The 18,773-nt window shown below is 33.5% G+C and overlaps 1 protein-coding gene across 1 annotated transcript; it reads right to left on the bottom strand.

Annotated features, from left to right (window-relative positions):
• Positions 1-4,871: 4,871 nt before the first annotated feature.
• Positions 4,872-7,803, bottom strand: LOC142354212 (uncharacterized). The gene is made up of 2 exons (XM_075406465.1): positions 7,187-7,803; positions 4,872-5,065 (listed from the first exon to the last, which is right to left on the bottom strand). The coding sequence occupies exons 1-2, from the start codon at positions 7,683-7,685 to the stop codon at positions 4,872-4,874; spliced, it is 693 nt and encodes a 230-aa protein (XP_075262580.1). The 5' UTR covers positions 7,686-7,803.
• Between the last annotated feature and the right edge of the window lie 10,970 nt (positions 7,804-18,773).

The raw sequence follows: 18,773 nt of genomic DNA, 5'->3' as shown, positions 1-18,773 counted from the left end.
AACACTAGTTGCCGCTTATTTTACATAGTGTTGACAAAATTCTTTGACCTAGGAACTAAAGCTAGAAATACGAAAAAATCTGCCCTTTAATTGTTTAGAATTTATTTATGTGAATAACTGCATCTTTTTACATTCCTTTTTCATTACAAATATTGTAACTGGGTTAAACCAATACTCTTTACACTAATTTCAAAAATTTCTAGTTTCCGACAATTAATACGCCAATATTGGATTGGTTGCTGAAAAAGTCAGACAATAATGCATCGGCAAGAAGTTTGCACCTTTTGGCTAAGCGCCTCATAAAACTACTTCCTAATGTTTAGGTTGGGTCCCCAATGAATGTCAGCAATGAGCCACTGCATATTCAGAAACCTATCCAAGAACTGTTGAAATTTTAATTTAAAAAAATGTAAAACCATCGATTCATCAGTTTTTTTTTTGAAATTTTAGAAGCATTTATTAGAACACGGAATTTAGAAATATTTCTTTAACTGAAATTTCTGAAAGTTTTTGTTCTTGACGTTAAATATGAATTTACGTGTCCTTATCCTCTTTTGATAAAAATGTATATTGAGAGATAGTTACCATTTACTTTTGATTGACTATTGAGAATACACTGATAAACGATTGAATCCAATAAAAACTTGAGAGATCTCACGAATTCTCAAAATCACTTTGGAAGATATTACTGCTATTATCTACTAATATCTGTGCATGATTGCACTTTCAGAAAGAACATTATTCTAAAGCATTTGCATTAATTTTAAGGCGTTATTGTTGTTTTTGATTTTTATATGTTGAGCTAATTAGTCGACTGAATTTTTTATTCTTCTAAATATAGAATCGCAAATGCATGTTGATATTTCATCTAAACATTACTGTCGGAATTAGGCTGAATACGAGAAATCTTGGGTTTCAAACAAGTCAGGAGTTCTTAGTAACAAACATAAAGGTTCGATACAGTAGTGACAGTAACTGTACGGCATAAACTAGAAGGAAAAAAGTAGTCACCGAGGCGTTTATGGATTTCTCAAAACCTTTGGTTCAATCGACCACCAACTTTTATTAAAGAAACCTAAGTATCTCGGCTTCCGCTCTTCAGTTGTCTTTTATTACAGTTAGCCTAGTAACCGACAACAACGCGTTGTGATACCAGTTGCTAGATACGGCTGGCTTGAGTTTAGGCAGGGAAATCCTCAGGTCACTGTTCTTGGCCCACTGCTTTTCCTTCTGTATGTCAATCACTTATTGAATTTTATAAACTGCAGTCCAATCTAGTACGCCGATCATGCTGTTGTAGATTCATTTGGAGACAAAATTAATGATTGCAAGCAAAACCTGGAGAAATCAATATGCTCACTTGCTGAACACTTTTCAAATCACACTTTAAAACTGAACTCAGAGAAAAAAGACTGCACTGTTTTTGGCGTTTCATCCACAGGGCAACCCAACACGGTGGAAAATCATATAAAAGAGTAAGCTGATAACTTGAAATATCAGGCAGTGATAGTAGACAAAAAATTGTCATCACAACAGCTTGTTAAACATATAATCAGTAAGATGGCGCAAGAAATAAAAACTCTATATTTCCTGAGAAATATAATACCATACTATTTGTGAAAAAATCTGAGTTCTGTTGTAGGTAAACATATTCATTACACAGCTATTTTACTCCCATTCATCTCAAACAAATTTCTGATAACTCTAGAGAACTGATTTGTATGTCAAACAACTTTTGGCAACTAAAAAACTGCTTTCTGGAAATCAACAGGACTTACCTTATCAACTTACAAATTTTATAGAAAATCAATAACGAAGGGTTTTATCTTAAATACAGGTCAAGAGCAGCTTGGTTGGACAAAAATTGCCATCAGAAGAGACTATCACTGAAAATTGTTTCACAAAAGTCCTAAAGGTGAGCGATTTCAACATGCTGGTCAAAAAAAGCTTATGACCTATTTTTTTCAGATTTTTAGAAGGACCCAATAAAAACACTGTGAGCAATGTTTCCTGTAAAACTTCAGGTTTTTCTGAGGATATGTTTGTATATTTTTGAACTTTCAAACTCTCATGATGTAAATAAATAAATTGTCTTTTAGCTTAAGCATATATTCTTATACTAATTACTATTATCTTATGTTACATCTTTGCACTGCCTTTTGTTATGTATTAAGGTTTCCTGACCTATTAAAATGCATTCGAAAATTCAGGTTTTTTTATGCAGTTTTCTATCGCTCATGCCAACATAGCAACTTTGATCTGCGGATGGGAGGCCTCTTATATAATGCTGTAGAGTAAGCAAAGTTGAGCACCTGTTAAGGATAAAATTTCAACTAACTGCAATGTAAGTGTTCATTTTTTCATAATTATGCAATCCATCTACTCTATGAGGAATGTAAAAGCAAACAGTTGTCAAAAATTTGCTACAAAGGCCAAATAGCTAGGATTAAATTGTGAAAAGTAATTATGCCAAAATTTCCGTCTATTTTCAGGGACTATTTCCGTAATTTTTCACGGACTAAATCATGCTATGAATAGTTCAAATTAATTTTTACAAAATAATGGAAAATAATTTTGTATCCCATCAGTTCAAATGAATCTTGTAGGAAATTTAACATCTAATTTTTTTGCGACTTTTTGCTAAATAATGCTACCTCTGCTAAAATCATTTGATTTTGCAACCAATTATTGCAAGGTAATTTTTTTCATCATAATATAACGGCTTGTGATTCGCTCTGGGTATTGCAAAACATAGCGGTAGTGAAAGGTAAATTTTTTAAAAAGAAACGTTATAACTCCTACTAATTGAATAGCATATTGAACAGTCACTATTATTCCTCGAGCAAATTCTTGATTTAGTTTGCAAGGTCCCAAACCTCCTTTTTAAGAAACTGATTATGATGTTTATTTTAAGCAACTCTCACAAAGCCACCTTGAAAATATAGCATGAGTAGGGAACCGTTTAATTGTTCAAGATATGAAGCAATATCGTAATACAATTTCGAAATAAAGTTAGCAGAGTAGCAAAACATTGCTTGAAAGTTTCAAAATACCAACTGAGTTAAAATTTTGCACATAACATTGAAAAATCAGGCACTCTAGAAACTGGCAGAGCCAGTGCAGAAAACTGGCATTTTAAAAATTGCCCGGGTCGAGGTATCACCGCCATTCAACGCAAAATTATGTAAGATCAGCGATGAATGCAGAAAAATTTGTAAGATAAGCGGCGAATGCGGCGAAATTACATAAATCAGGCGGTGAATGAGGTGAAAAATTTTTTATCACCTGGTAGCGGTGATTTTACATAATTTTACCGCTGAAATTAGCGGTGAAAATACATAAAATCACCGCTTCGAAAAAAAGTGTTCAAATAATATAAATTAAGCGGTGAATGAGATGAAATTACAAAAACTCATTGCTTAGCTTAGTGGTGAACTTACAAAAGTTCCCGGCCTAGAGAAAAGTGTTGAAATTGTGTGAGAACAGCAGTGAATTGCGATGAAATTACACAAATTCACCGCTGAACTTAGTGGTGAAATTACATACACTCACCGCTTAGAAAACGCTTCGAATTGTCTTTTAATCAACGAATTTGAGATAAATTTATTAAAACGCACGGAAAATTTACCCACGAATAATCATAAATGTTTTTGAAACTTTTTTTAAGCGGTGAATTTATGTAATTTCATCACTAGAGTAAGCGGTGAACTTATAAAAAATCACCACAATTCACCTCTAAAATTTGTAATTTCACCGCTAATCTTATGAAAGTTCAACGCGTATGTTTTACAAAAAGTAGAGTGAAGCAATTTGATTTAAATTCAAAACAAATATGATAGATTTTAGTGAAAACGTGCGCAATGGAAGAAGAAGTGGTTGACATGCAGAAGGTGAGAGGTTCGAATCCGCGCAAGGAAGGTAACTTGCAGTAAGCGGTGAAATGTAGTGAATTTTTGTGAGTTCACCGCTTACTCTAGCAGTGAACTTACATAAGATCATCTCATTCACCGCATTTCACCGCAAAGTTAGGTACAAAATTTGCGGTGAAAAAAATAACTTTTCACCGCTTATCTTACATGTTTTTCCGATTTTTTCTCGACCCGGATGGAGGTGCAGGTTTCAATTTTGCTTGAGTTTTGGGAAACTGCGGAGTTTCTCTATGGGCCCGCTTCACAATGAATCTTTTTTATCTGTTTAAGTGAAGAAAAAGTGAGTTCAAAAAATAGTTTAAAACTCCAAAATTTTATATATATTTGGCACCATTAAATATTTGTATTTGTTTTTTTTCACTGCTGTATTTGGCACCAATGTATATTAACCGAAAGGTAGTAAACAGCTCCTAATAAAGTGTGTATGGATTAGGTGACTCTGCATGTAGTCACTGAGAACTTATGGTGTTTATCGAAAACAGCGAATCGGTTCGAGATTTTAGGTTAGAATTTCGAAGTGACTTCTGCAGAGTCACGTAACCATGCTTAAACCACGCAGCCTGCAAGTTTAAAAAATCCGAAAATTCATGGAAGTCAACTTCTGGCTATGCATATAGGAACTTTTGGCATTTTAACTTCTGGCACTGCAGACTTCGGAATTTTAAAAACTTGCACGTGAGAGTTGTAAACCATGATCATTTTATGCTTCTAAAAAGATAAAAAACATTAAGAAGTTAGCTAGAGAAATCGTAGCAAACGACAAACTAAAAATCGGATCTCCCCGCATTTAAAATTACCCCTAAAATCTTAGGTCCTTCGGCCTCAAATTCTATTTTTTAATGCAAATTATACAAATTAACGATCAATGTCTTCGATTGTTTTTGGAGCAACATTTGGAGTAATTTTGACTCCAGAAATTTAATTGAATTAGTTTCTTCGTCATTATTTAGAGCTGCTGGCAGGATTCAGGTCGCAACCGAATGGTCGAACGGTGTCGCCGTCACTGCTTTTAAACTCAGCACCATCAGGACTCCGATCGAAGTCCAGATGATTTTTATCAGTGTTCACACTGTAGTCAAAGCCGAAGTTGTGCAGTTCAGCTGTAACGTCCTCTCCGTCTAAGTTCAACCACACTCCTGAAAAAAAGCCGTGTTATTCTAGTAAGTCATTTTGCTTAGTTTTGTTTCCTTTTTATCCCCGAACGCACCCCGAACGCACCCCGAACGCACCCCGAACGCTCCCCAGACGGACCCCGAAATATCCAGTATCAGTGGAAGTAGCAGTATGCACACAGTATGTAGTATGTATGTAGCTGTTTTAACTGGTAACGAGTCGTTACAGCAAAATTCATGCATTTTGCCTGCATTTTGCATGCTTTTCTGACATGCTCAGCATGTTTCAACATTTTCAAAATTTTTACACTACTAATTTTACACTGAAATTATCCTGAACGGTCTGAATAGCTGTTCTGTTTTTTTTTCTGGGCATAATGACCAACTTTTTTAATATGAATAAGCTGTTTCAGTACTGGTTTTACAAGATAATATTGAGATACTCAGGTTCAGTACTGAAACACTCTGGGTGGTGAGCCCCGGTGGTTTTATGCTTTGTGGTTAAGAGTTCGTTGATTGTTCTTTATAATTCAGTGTACTTTGTAGAAATCAGAAAATGATCGTTCATTGATAGCATATGACGAAAAACCCTGAGGCGGAGAAACTATCAAAAATTGATTGTGTACAACACTGAATATCATTGCAACTTGACTGTAAGCGGGAGCTTGAAATTCCGTGTCGGGGCAAAACAGTCCCAGACAAAAATAGTCCCAGACAAAATAGTCCCAAATTGCAAAATAATCCAACACAAAACAGTCCCAAATTGCAAAATATTCCCAGAAAATACAGTCCCAGACGAAAAAGTCCCAAATTGCATAATATTCTTAGATAAAACAGTCCCAGACAAAATTGTCCAATAAAAGCAGACAAAATTGTCCCAGACAACATAGTCCCGAAAAAATATCGAAACCATTGTAAGAAACAATCTAGAAACAATTAACAAACATAATCTATGAGTGAATTTTCTGAATGTTTTGTTTTTAATTGATATGAACGAGGATTATAGCAAAAACTTGTTTCAAAATACATAATTTGGCTCAAATTAAATTGTAATCAGATTAATATTTGTTCAATGAAGTACAATTATATGAGTAAGTTAAGTCGTTCCTTTGTTAATTGGTGTGCATATGTTTAAATTTATGTTTTGTTGGGAATATTTTGTCTGGGACTGTTTTGTCTGGGATTATTTCCCTAATTGGGACTGTTTTGTCCGGGACTGTTTTGTCTAGGACTGTTTTGTCTGTTCACCTGAAAGTCAAATATTTATATTTTGTTTCTTCCACGTCTATACAGAGCTGATTTTTTCTTGTCAAAAATAACAAATAAACACACATTTAAACAAATAAACTTAGGGGACAGTTTACCAATAACAAACTATTGAAAACGTTCCCGGCTCTAATCTTGTTCAATACACTAAAGTTCACTAAATGCTTACCAAGTTTGTATTCTCTTTAGTGTTACTCTTTACTGGCAACAGGGACCAATTTTTCGTTAGCAAACAAACAAATTAATAATTCTTCAAATCCTTTCATAACTTTTGCTTTATCTTATAAAAATTGCTTTCTAGATGTCTTGGATCATTTTTAGACTCAGTTTGCAAACATTTTGTTACTTGATACCCGACGACAGTTCTCGAACGTGTGTACATAGTTTGATTTTCTCTTTTTAAGCAAAAGAAAAAAAGTTTGAAAAAATTTTTTTCAATTTGATTCTATAAAAAATGGAGTAAGTATTTATGTGTCGGTTCATTGGTTACACACTAGACAAAGTTAAAGTGAATAAATAGTTATGGTAAAAATAAAATAGGTAAAATAGGTTAAAATAAAATAAGTAAAATATAACTTAGTTAACCTCAACTGGTATGGTAAATTTGCTTTTACTTAACTCACCTTAACTTAAGCTAACTTTACCTCAACTCCACCGTAAAAGTTAAGGTCTCAACACCTTAACGAAGGCCTTATTAGAACACCATGCTCGACCTTAATTTTTTATGAAAAGAACCTATCTGGACCCATGAAAAGACTTACCTCGACTTTAACTAGGAGCTGTACTGTGTATTTATTGTCAATATTGGACCCACTACTAAAATTATAAAGTCTTTTCATAAGTCGAGGTCTAAACCTGGGTTAATTAAACCCAACTAGCCTTCCGTTATTTCGTCAGTAGCTCCGACCCAGAAACGTCTGTTGGAACCCTCGGTTATAAGAAGCAAGTGCTCATTGGTCGAGTTAAACCGACTTATCAATTTCCCGTTCTCTTGCTCACAATGAAGTTTTGCATTTGCCCAGCTTCGCTCTGTTTCTATCGTGTACCACTCCACCACACTTTCACCCGGCACACATTCGGCAACTCCCCCGTGAAAACTTTGGGCATTGGAGCATTCGGTTTCCCGAACAAGTTTCCACTGGCTGCTGTCGGCAATTGCGACCGTATCAGTCCCAGACCCAACGGCGTCGCGTCTTTTCAAGTTTATTCCACAGATTCCAGGAACAGTGTCGTTTTGAATGTTCTTTTCGACCCCATTTTCGTTACATTTGGGTTTGTTATCGGCACTCATTCCGACGTATACGCACTCAGTACTATGTTGAACATTTACGCTGGCAGGGTCGTAGTGTATGATCGTCAGGGCGTCTTCGTTGTTCATTTCGCAATGTTTATTGAGGCAAAAATTGACAGAAAGGCAGAGGTTGTTGTTTGAGCAAAACTGTAAACATTGAAGGAGGCTTTTTGCATTTCGCCGCTTTACTAGAACTCCAAAGAGATTCTGGTTTGGGCGAATGTCGTCAAAATTATGTAGCCTGAAACGATTAATTATGTGCTTTGGAAGCCTCCGATTTTTATTTTTCTAACACATCTTAATCCTGTAGGATAATTTTATTCTTCATGATGTAAGTTTCTGCGGAATTATAGAAAAGTTGCAATGGTATCTGCAATTTAAAACAAACTTGATAACATTAATTTTTTTATGAAAATTTGCAAAACTATCTGTTGTCTGCATAATTTTTCTAGCTCATTTTTGTTGAGTTTGCGCCATTTTCGAGTCAAAAACTTGTGGGCTTGAACCGATTAGACTTTTCAAAAATCAGCTTACTTTGCCCGTACCGAACCCCCAGAGCCCATCAGGCCTGATTCAGAGATTTTCCAGAGGCCAAGTCTTGGCACAGAGATGCCAAGACTTGGGTAGCGGAGCCGACTTGAGACATCTCTGGGCAGAGAGAGGCCAAGACTTGGGTTTTTATGGGCAGCGAAGACCCCAAGTCTTGGGTTTCTCTGAGCAGAGTTAAGGTTGACATCATGAGGATCCGGAGTTTTTGTTTAATGAGGGCAACTTTTTTTAATAAATTTGGTGCCAAATTATGCGTTTTCTGTCAAAAAAACCATTTGCAGGTGAAGCTCGTGAACTTCACCCCAAGACTTGGGGCCTCTCTGGGCAGAGAAAATCCAAGTCTTGGGTTTCTCTGCCAAGTCTTAGAATCGGTTTCTTCTCTTCACGTTCACTGATATACAAAATATCCCCATGATAGAAGTAAAAACTGAGTATTTGTTTCCAAAAAGGACCCATGCTTATGTATTAGGTCTCAAAAAAAGATTATCTGCAATCTGAAGTTCAAAAAAAAATGTTTGCGGATTAACTGGATCAAATTACCTTGTGGACATTTCTAAACAATAAACAGTCCTTAAAACTTACACAGCTGATAAATAGATCCTAAAACTTAAGCCAAAAGTTATTAAGAAAGTAACGAAACGAAAAGATTAGGTTAATTCATTCGTAGTCAGTTAAATTATTTCTGTTCTAATTTCTGTAATTTCTAGTTCTGGTCTCATTGGGAAGTTCACTATCAAAAGAAAATTCGAATTCTATTTGAGACCTCCTCTTTTATAAAACTTTTCTCGTTTTTTTTCCTTTTTTTTAAGTCACATAGAGACAAGTCACTTTTTATATCAATATTCTATTAATGACAAACCTCCTTTACAGTCCAAATTAAGCCCAATGAACAAAAAACAACGTTTTCAAGGAATTGCTCATGTTTTTATTGGCTTCGAGTTTTCATAATTTTAATTGAAATTTTGAATTTCTTTTAAAGGATTTACTAAATTTCTGGAGCCCTATGGCATGGATTCATTGACTAACCCTGCAATATGTTCCAAAGTAGGCATTAAGTGAACATATCTAGTGCTTTAAGGGGACAGTTAATGGCTGTTAAGACTTAAAAAATAATTTTTGAATTTTTTTAAACATTAAAGAATTAAACTTATTATCGTGAACTGCAAGTCAGTCCAGGAGTGACAGCATCCTCTTCCTTCCCACTACAACCAAATTTAATCTGGTTAGCGGTTTTATCTTCTAACTATTGATTAGAGGACTGCAATGACACAAGATTTCAAAAAATCAAAAAAAAAATTGGGTGGTTTTGTATTATTGGTTACTTTTGAAGTCTTATCACATTATCCAAAAAATGATAGCTCCCATTGGCTTAAAGAAGATGCTCAGTGGCTCACAGATCGAATTTTTTTAGATAAATTTATGGTTTAAAAGGTTTCGACACGTTCTTCTCCCACTTTTCTATTGAATTTTGTTTTTGCCTGTTTTTGTTTTTGATGTTTTAATAGTCGTAAGACTTATTGTGATGTCTTGTTGATTACATATGCATGACAAACATAAATGTACTTCCAACGGGGCATTTTTGTTGGTATTTATTGACTTCCGTTGAAAGCTATTGAGTTTAATGCTTATTGAGAATTTAAAAATAATTTTTCGAAAACTTTTTCTTGAACACTAAGAAATGTTAATTATTTTCTTGAACGTTTAGTCAGTGTAATTATTGACAGGACCCACTTGCATTATACTGCAACTAAAAGTATTCAGGTTAGCGGTTTCCTCTTCTAACTATTGGTTATAGGACTTCAATGACACAAGATTTCAATTTTTTTTTAAAAAATTTTTTGGATAATTTTGTATTATTGGTTACTTTTGAACTCTTATCGCATTATCCAAACATTATACACATTATCCAAATATTATTTTAATTTCATAGGATTCAAAAGGACATTCACTGGATCACAGATAAAATTTTCAGAGAAAAACTAACGGTTTAATTGGCTTCAATACTTTCTTCTCGCACTTTTTTTTGCCGAATTTAGGTTTTTGCCTGTTTTTGTTATTGTTTGCACAGTCATAAGACTTATTGTGATGTCATACTAATTAAGTATGCATGATAAATATCTTTCTGCTCCCAAGGGGTTATATCTGAGCGTAGATATTGAGCTCCGTTGAAAGATTTTGAGTTTATTGGCTGTTAAGAGAAAAATGATTTTTCGAATTTTTCTTTAATATTAACCAATCCTAAACTTTTTTTCGTGAACTGTTGGCCAATGTCAGTATTAGCCGAATCTTTTTCCGTCCTACTTCATCTAAAATAATCTGGTTAAGGGTTTTATCTTCTATCTTTTGGTTTTAAAACTTCAATGCCATGAGATTTCATAATTTTTTTTTTAATTTTCGGATATTTTTTTTTTGATCTTTTTGAAATCTCATCACATCATCCTACTTCTGATGGTCCCCATTGTTTTAGGGATAAAATTAAACGGAGAATTTATAAAGTTTTCAGAGAAGAGCTTATGATTTGAATTGCATCGACATATTCTTCTGGAACTTTTCTACTGAATTTTTGGTTTTTGCCTGTCTGTTGTCGTTTTCATAGTCAATAATTTGTTGTGATGTCTTATTGATCACCTATGTATGAAAAACATCCCAATACTCCTTTCGAAGCATATTTCAGCGTATTTATTGACTTCCGTTGTAATTAATTGAATTTAATGGCTGTTAAGAACTTAAAAATAGTTTTACAAAAAATTTTTTTTGAACATTAACCAATCTTAAAATTTTCGTGAACTGTTAGTCAGTCTCAGTATTGACAAAGCCCACTTGCTCTCTATTGAAACTAAAATTAATTTCGTTGGCAGTTTTATCTTCTTGCTATTGATTATATGACTTCAATAACACAAGAAATCAAAATTTTAAAAATTGGGATATTTTAGTATTATTGGTTACTTATGAACTCTTATCACATTATCCAAATATTATACACAATATCCAAATATTATTGTAATCCGGTTGGCTTGAAAAAGACATTCAGTGGATCACAGATAAATTTTCAGAGAAAAGCTAATGGTTTAATTGGCTTCGAAAAATTTCTTCTCGCACTTTTTGACTGAATTTTGTTTTTATCATGTTTTTGTTAATGTTTTCATAGTCTTAAGACCTATTGTGATCTTTTATTGATTATCTATGCATGACAAACATCTTTTTTTTGCCATCGCTTTTTTTTTCTGAGCGTAATGTTTGACCTCCGTCAAAAGCTTTTGAGTTTAATGGCTGTTAAGACTTCAAAAAAAAATTTCGAAAATTTTTTCGAACGTTAACCTATCTTAAAAATTTTTTTCGAGGACTGTTCGTCAGTCTTAGTGCTTAAAACATCCGTTTTTATTTCTAATGTACTCAAAAGTAATCTGGTTAGCGGTTTTATCTTCTACCTATTAGTTTCAAAACGTCAGTGCCACTAGTTTTCATATGTTTTTTCAAATTTTCGAGTACTTTTTCTTATTTTTGTATCCTTTTGAAATCTTATCACATTATCCTAATACTGATAGTTTAATTGTTTTAGGGAAGACGTTCCAAGGATCATATAAAGCTTTCAGAGAAGAACTTATGATTTAAATCGCTTCGACACTTTCTTCTAGCACTTTTCTTCTGAATTTTTGATTGTTGCCTGTCTTTGTTGTTTTCATCTTCAAAAAATTGTTGTAAGGGCCTATTGACTAAATATAAATGGCCAAAAATTTGTTTTCCCATGGAGGCATGATTTAGCGTATTTAGTGGTTTCCGTTGAAAGCTAATGAAATTAATTGCGTTGATAATACGTATTTTCTCGAAAAATTCGTCGTTCTAATGTATTTGTTTGTTTGTTGATTTTCTGAAATTGTTTTGATAAATAAGAAAAATCTCATTGCTCTTAAAAACTAATTGAAAATAGAAGAGTTTTTAGTAAAAAGTTCATTTTTTCATGCCTTCGACACTTTTCTCGCTCAATTCTTTCTTGGATTTGCTGTTTTTGTTCTTCAGTAGCCGTAAATTGCTGACAGTTCTCATAGGCTTCTAATTGAGCCTGGAATGAAAGATGTTACCCGAAGCAGTCAGTTTATAGCGAACAGTCGTAAAGTTTATGATAAGCATATTGAAGTTTTTTTTCAAACTTTTCAGTTTTTGTTGTTCTTTTCGTCAAATAGTAACTTAATTTCGTCAATGAGAGGTCGCATCCACTTTCTTGTATTTCAAGAGATAATTAATCTATTGATATTATTTATTACAATGTTTTGGTTGTTGGACAATATGCAGTTTTTGAATGTTTATTGAGTGGCCAATTTTTGGGTTTCTATTTCTTTTCTTTCAGAACAATCGCGTAATAACAGATGCCGGTGGTTTTCAAATGTGGCGCACGTAAATTTATTTAGTCTCTCAGTTTCAATCCTTCACTTGAATCAGTAGAATCGAACAATTGAATTGAAAATACCTAATATTCAGATGATAGCTAATGACTTTAATGGTAGCAATAGTTTGTGTTTTCGCAAATCGTTTGTAATTTTTTTGGTTGACAATTTAGTCAAACATGTAGATGAGTTCGGGTCGGAACATCATGTGCGAACGCACATTAACGAGCCGCCTTGTCTCTTATTGCTTTATTTCTTTTGAAACACAGTTTTCAAGAAAAAAATTATGACATATGTTCAACAATTTGAAACCTAAAAGGGAAGAAAGCTCCAAAACGTTGTAAAACTAAAACTTCATATTATGACAAAGTTGTAACCGTATAGCTTTCATTAAAGGGAGTTTTAAAAAATTGGTTTTGTTGAAATTTTTCAAAATTTAACCAAAATGAGCGATTTCAATTGCCCATTAAGTGCTTCAAATAGGATAGAAAATTGGTTATCAGCCGGATTACCTTTGAGAATGAGCAACAATTTCTTGTTTCTGATACGCTAAATAAAATCCTGGCTGAAGATATGCAATAAAAACGTGTGCAGATATGAATCTAAAAAAGAAACTCATTATAAAAATTGTGGATTCAAGAGGCAAAATTATCTCGTTATTTCAGAAATATTTAAATCAAATTCATTGTCTGATCAAAATAATTATTGGCAATTTTGAACTTCGATGTAATATGAATTCGGTACAATCTACCGTCGTAATCATTTTATCAGAACTGACAGGCAATAAACTTAGTCACATAAAACTAATGTCTCGCACCTGGAATCATTTTGTTTTGTTAAAATAAATAATTCAAAGAACAATAAATAAACAAACTATGAAAGCTCAAAGGAAAGTCAAAGGAAAGTTTTTTGCCCTGAGTCAATATTTTGTCTTCAAGAAGAGATATTTCGCCTGATGTAAACTGTGGTGGGTTTCACGGAAACAGCGAAAAAATGCGTTTTTATGTAGAGATTAAAATACATCTTTGCTATGGTTTTTAGAAACAAAAAATTGAAATCAATCAGAAGCTGGAAAAATTGCAATAAAGTTAGCACAAATAATTGTTCGCCGAGAATTTTGTTATTTTGAAGGGACTAAATTTTGGGCGCAATCACTTTTAAGAACATACCTGATTACATGTTTGACATCAGATTCATAAGTTCTGGTGTTAGATCAATTTTTCAAAAAAATTGTTGCTATGAAACAATCGCAGAAATCATTTGTCCCTTTCAATTTTTATTTTAAAAGCTAAGAACGCAATCAAAAAAGCAAATCCGAGTGTTTTCAAAAACTATTTACCAAAACTTTTACCAAAAATTGCAACAATTATTATTCAAACTTTTCTATTTTAGACACAGTGATAGCCAAATTTACCAAACCTATTAGGTCAAGTCAAAATTTATGAGATAGTCAAAACTTACCAAATATCTGTTGGATTTTTTGTTTACTAGATTTCCTGTTTTGTAGAATTGTCTCTGAGGTAAGAACATGCTTTGAAAAACAAAAAAAATATATATTAGAGCTGTTCTTTGCACTTCAATTCTATAATTTATTCAATTCAAACGCAATGCTGCAAATTTATATTATGAAATGAAAATCAAATATTGAAAGATGTTAATCATTAGTTAGATCGAGACTTAAGAAGCAAGATACTGTAAAGATGCAAAATATCAAAAATTTTTTTAGATTGATTAACCATCGTTCTTTCTTATAATTGTTAGTTGTTTTCTTTATATATGGCAGGACTTTGTTAAGACAGCCGCTCACCTAGTCCAATCGGGGCTGAAAAGCTCACAGTTCTCAGCTGACAAAAATATTTTTATGTGTAATTATTGACCAACAGTTGCGACTTCCTTCGATGCCTCTCATTTCTACTTTACTTATGATTATTTTACTATTTTCATCAACAGTCCACTGATTTAAAAGAAAACGTCTGTCAGATTAAAAACAAACAAAAATACTCACTATTGTGCTGCGTGTGGTTTGGTTTCAGTGGTTTTTTGTTTAGGTTAACGTAGCACTTTTATTTATCAACTTCTTATTATTATCACTTTTATTTTAATGCATTTTCAAGTAAGATGCAAGGTTTTTCTTTATTAATTTTCTCTCTCTATTAACCTCAACCTTTCCTTTTTCCGCGTCAATCTTTTTTCAACATCGAAGCAGGATTATTTGAAGGAGAGGCCACCGATCTAAGCCCCAGCTATAATTGAATCAAGCGGACAATTAAGTATTCGAATGAAGGCTGAATTTCTGTACTTGACACTTAACGCGTTCCGCTAATATAACATCAGAACTGCGCGCTTCAGTTCGAAACCGTTCAAATCAGTTTATCGATCTTCACCTTAAATTTGTAACAGCTTGAACACTGTAAGCACGAAGCTTTGAAACGAAAAACCTGCAGCTACATAACTCAACTTAGTGCAACGAAGTATCACCTAGAAGAAACAGAACATCAACAGGAGTGGGTTCGAGTCCCAACCACGCCCATTGAATTTTCAAAATTTTCCTTATCGATTTTTTTTCAATTTTATCATGCTTACATGAAGAAGTTGTCACACGCCTTTAACACAATTTCTACGAGGCTAGCCAAGGAAACGATACATGATCATTATTTAGCGTCAAGTTCAGCCAGCAGAAGGGTTCAACGATACTTGAAATGGCTGAGTGCATCTGAGGCAGAGGAAGTATGTTTTTACACCTAGATAGAACATTCAGTTTTAAAAAGAACTTCTCAAACTCAATTTTATAAACTTCTCTTACTCTGTACAGAACTTCCTTCACCTCTGGTTCTACAAAAATAGTATTGTATATAAGAAATCGTACAGACAGAAAAAAGAACTGAAAAATACTATAGATTTTCTGACAGAGAATAGAACAAGACGATTACAATAGGGTTAATCATTATCTTTCAAATATTTCCGCATTTCCTGGTTGAAAAAAGATTACATTAAATTAAATTTCATAACAAAAATTGAATGATTCATGCTCATTTTTTAGGCTTTACGAACATCTGCGTATGCAAGCCTTTTACGTGGCGTACCAATACAGTTAAATCAAGCAAAATTCTTATAAAGTAAAAATAACTTGTTGTAAACAGCAATTTTTTCGCGAGCAAATGTTTGCGCACTCAATAGTTTTCATACGTTCAACGCATCAACCGTTCTAAGTCAATTGACTGAAAAAAAATCGAGAAGTTGCAATCTGAGGAAAAGCTAATGTTATACTTTATACCTTAATCCTGAAAAGTTACCGCCTTTTTAGTTTCACGCTTTGAATTGCACTAGTTCATTCGAAGGAATGTTTAACTCACATCTTCTTGTAAGTTGCCTTACATTGCCAATATCCAAAAATTCAAGTATATATACTCAATTTTGTTACGTATTTTCACAACGCAAATTTTAAGATTAGATTTGTTTGTGAGTGGGTGTGTCACTAAAGATTTTTTCCCATTGTGCCCCAAAATACATTATGCAAATTCAATTACAAATCAATTGTCACTACATAGCAAGTGCTTTTGGGGTAAGGCTTTCAAATGGCTTGCACCCATTATGCTGGGGGCACAAACCGAAAAAATCCAAAAATTCTACTTAGAAAAATTAGTTTAAGTTTTTTTCAAAATTACACTTTTCAAAAAGTTTTAGTTTTCCTCAAAATTGCACGTTTCAAAAAAGTAGACCTGTTTGCTTATTAATTTTTAGAAATGCCCTTTCGATACTAATTGTGGATTAAGAAGACAATTATTGGTTTCGCAATTACCCTTATCACAGTTCACAAGAACATTTAAATCTCTGAACGTAATCTCAACTAATAATATTATTGAGGCAAAACAGTTTTAAGCTAATTACTTTCACCAGATGGCTTGATTTAGAAACAGCAGAAGCGCCAAATTTACAGAATCTTCTTTTTTGGACATTGGCCACGTAATGTTGTTTCCTAACATATTGAGTACATCCAAAAACGGATTAAAGTTAATTGGAAAATTCTGATTTTTAAAATCAGATTTCAGGTAATCATACGACTTAACAGATGATGAAACAAAATTTGCAAGTTCTGAAAAAGTTACTCTGCCATACTCCACTCCTTTTCAATAAAGAAATCAATAAAATTCAACAGTAAAGCTGCACCTCTTTAAAACTATCACAGAACGATGAAAAGTAAGATGCCGAGAGTACGTGCAGCCTCAAGAAATTGGGATTTTTAGCTCGTGCTTCCGCTGAATAACATGTCAAATTCATTCAACAAAATATATGCAAAACAGGCTCATTCAATTATTGCGATAATTATCTCTACCAAAAAAAACAGATGTCTGCGGAAATGTAGAAAAAGTGTTCATTGGTGATATAATTGCGCAAACCAATCAATTTGTGGAAGAAAATATAAATGAACTTAAGACATGAAGATTCATTTGATTTTTTTTTGTGGCAGACAAAGTTTTCACCTTCGCACTTAAAAGACACACGTCATAACCATATCTAAAAAAGCACTTGCGCTAGAGCAAAATAATGTTAGTTAAAGAGCTGCTATAGAAATAGCAACTTGTTTCAATATATATATTTTTTATTTTTTAAAAAAGTAAATAGAGTTAGTTCTGTAGTTCTGTCCAATTCTTCTCAAATTTTCACCGTTAAAATCCGACTCAAAATGAAGCAGTTTCTAATGTAATATTTTGTAGATAGATAAAGAGTTAAGCCATACTGATTAAATATTGTAGCTGAAATTGGTGCCCAAACCTTTCTGTGAAAACTATATTTTTCAACTCAAATTCTAGACAAAAGGTATTACGTTGAAATCACTTGTTGGAACCTCAGATCAAGCCGATGAAGTTCAAAAAAAATGTGGCCAGCAGAAATATCCCAATTTTTTTTATCAAGGTTTAAAAATAGGAAAAGTATTTCATTTTCTCTATATCTGTAACAACCAGTAACATTCAAACAGGAAATTTTGAAACATGGCTTTTTAGGGAAACTTGGCGATAAGCTACTTGGTTAAAAGTATTGAGATAAAAATGCCACTGGTGGGCTTTTTGGCAACTACTGAACATATATTAGTCAAAATATATTACTACTTTGATTCACTTCAAAAAAATATATAATAACTTTTATTGCGACGTTTTTGTTTTTAGTTATTAATAATTCTGTCGAATTTGATGACTTTTAAAAAGAACACAGTTAGAGTGTAACCTAAGATTGACAGCAAGATCGAGCACTTTTTCACTCAGATTATCTCATCGGCATTGTTTCAACATATTTAATCTGAAGCTTTGCAAAGATTTTCATTGGAGGAGAAAATCATCACCGATTGAAGTTAGAGACGAATGATTTGTCAAAAAGGGGAAATTTTCTCCAGATGATTTTGTATTCTAAAAAGCGAGACAGGATTAGATTCTTAAAACCAGACAAAAAAAGAGGCCTGTTTCTTTGATCAGTTTTTTTCTATGACTTCTATTTTTCTGTGAAAAATGCCCTCCTTAGCTGCGAACTTGAGACGCAAAGTATTCGAGGAATGATAAAATAAGTCGCACATGAGAGTGCAATCGATAAATCTTTACTATCAATTGGCTCCAGCAGTGGTTTTAAGAATTCAAAACAATGCCTTAGTTGAAATCCACTGTCTGAGCAACCGAATAACTCAATTAACTTATCAGGACTGTAAAATATCAAATAATTTTTGTTTTCAACTGTTTAAGAGTGGAACCAATCTTTTTGTGGCCATTCATCCCTGTTCATTTTGAAGTATAAAATCCAAGCAGAGACAGTCGAAGCTAAATAATAACAATAATTTTGTTTCTGCGTAATCGCAGCGGAACAGCATTAGGCTTTTTAGTCCGCAGTGCATTCACAGTAGGCTGTTCTCAGCTGTCCTATTTCTATTACTCCTCACATCTCAGACTGTTCATTTTGTAAGCATGCGTGCTCTTTTTTGTCGACTATTGTAACTTTGATTGTCTCAGAGACTTTCACGTGGTACCATTATTGCAGCCAACATTGGTCAGGGTATGGTCAACCTGAAGCTATAGTGAAGTAAGAGCTCATCTTTACAGAAGGAGATAACACCCAGGTTTTGGTCCAGACCCAAATTGAGCTATGATCAGACCCAATCGAGCGCACACCCCTGTGTTCCCAGACCGAAATTACAGGGTCTGGAAAGCGGTTCGAGCGCACAATAGTCTGGACCATGGTCTGGGTTCGGTCTGATCAGAGG

This window comes from Convolutriloba macropyga, chromosome 15 (genome assembly GCF_964194025.1).
Source record: "Convolutriloba macropyga chromosome 15, txConMacr16.3, whole genome shotgun sequence".
NCBI classification, from domain to species: domain Eukaryota; kingdom Metazoa; phylum Xenacoelomorpha; order Acoela; family Convolutidae; genus Convolutriloba; species Convolutriloba macropyga.
The sequence above is the reverse complement of the archived record's forward strand: the minus strand, read 5'-3'. Positions and strand labels throughout refer to the sequence as shown.

What these genes read in the sequence shown, in the direction of transcription:
- LOC142354212 (XM_075406465.1), bottom strand. Translation starts at nt 7,685, where the DNA reads ATGAACAACGAAGACGCCCTGACGATCATACACTACGACCCTGCCAGC. An exon ending in TACTGACGAAATAACGGAAG is followed by an intron (nt 5,066 to 7,186) that starts GCTAGTTGGGTT and finishes GCTTTTTTTCAG; the next exon opens with GAGTGTGGTTGAACTTAGAC.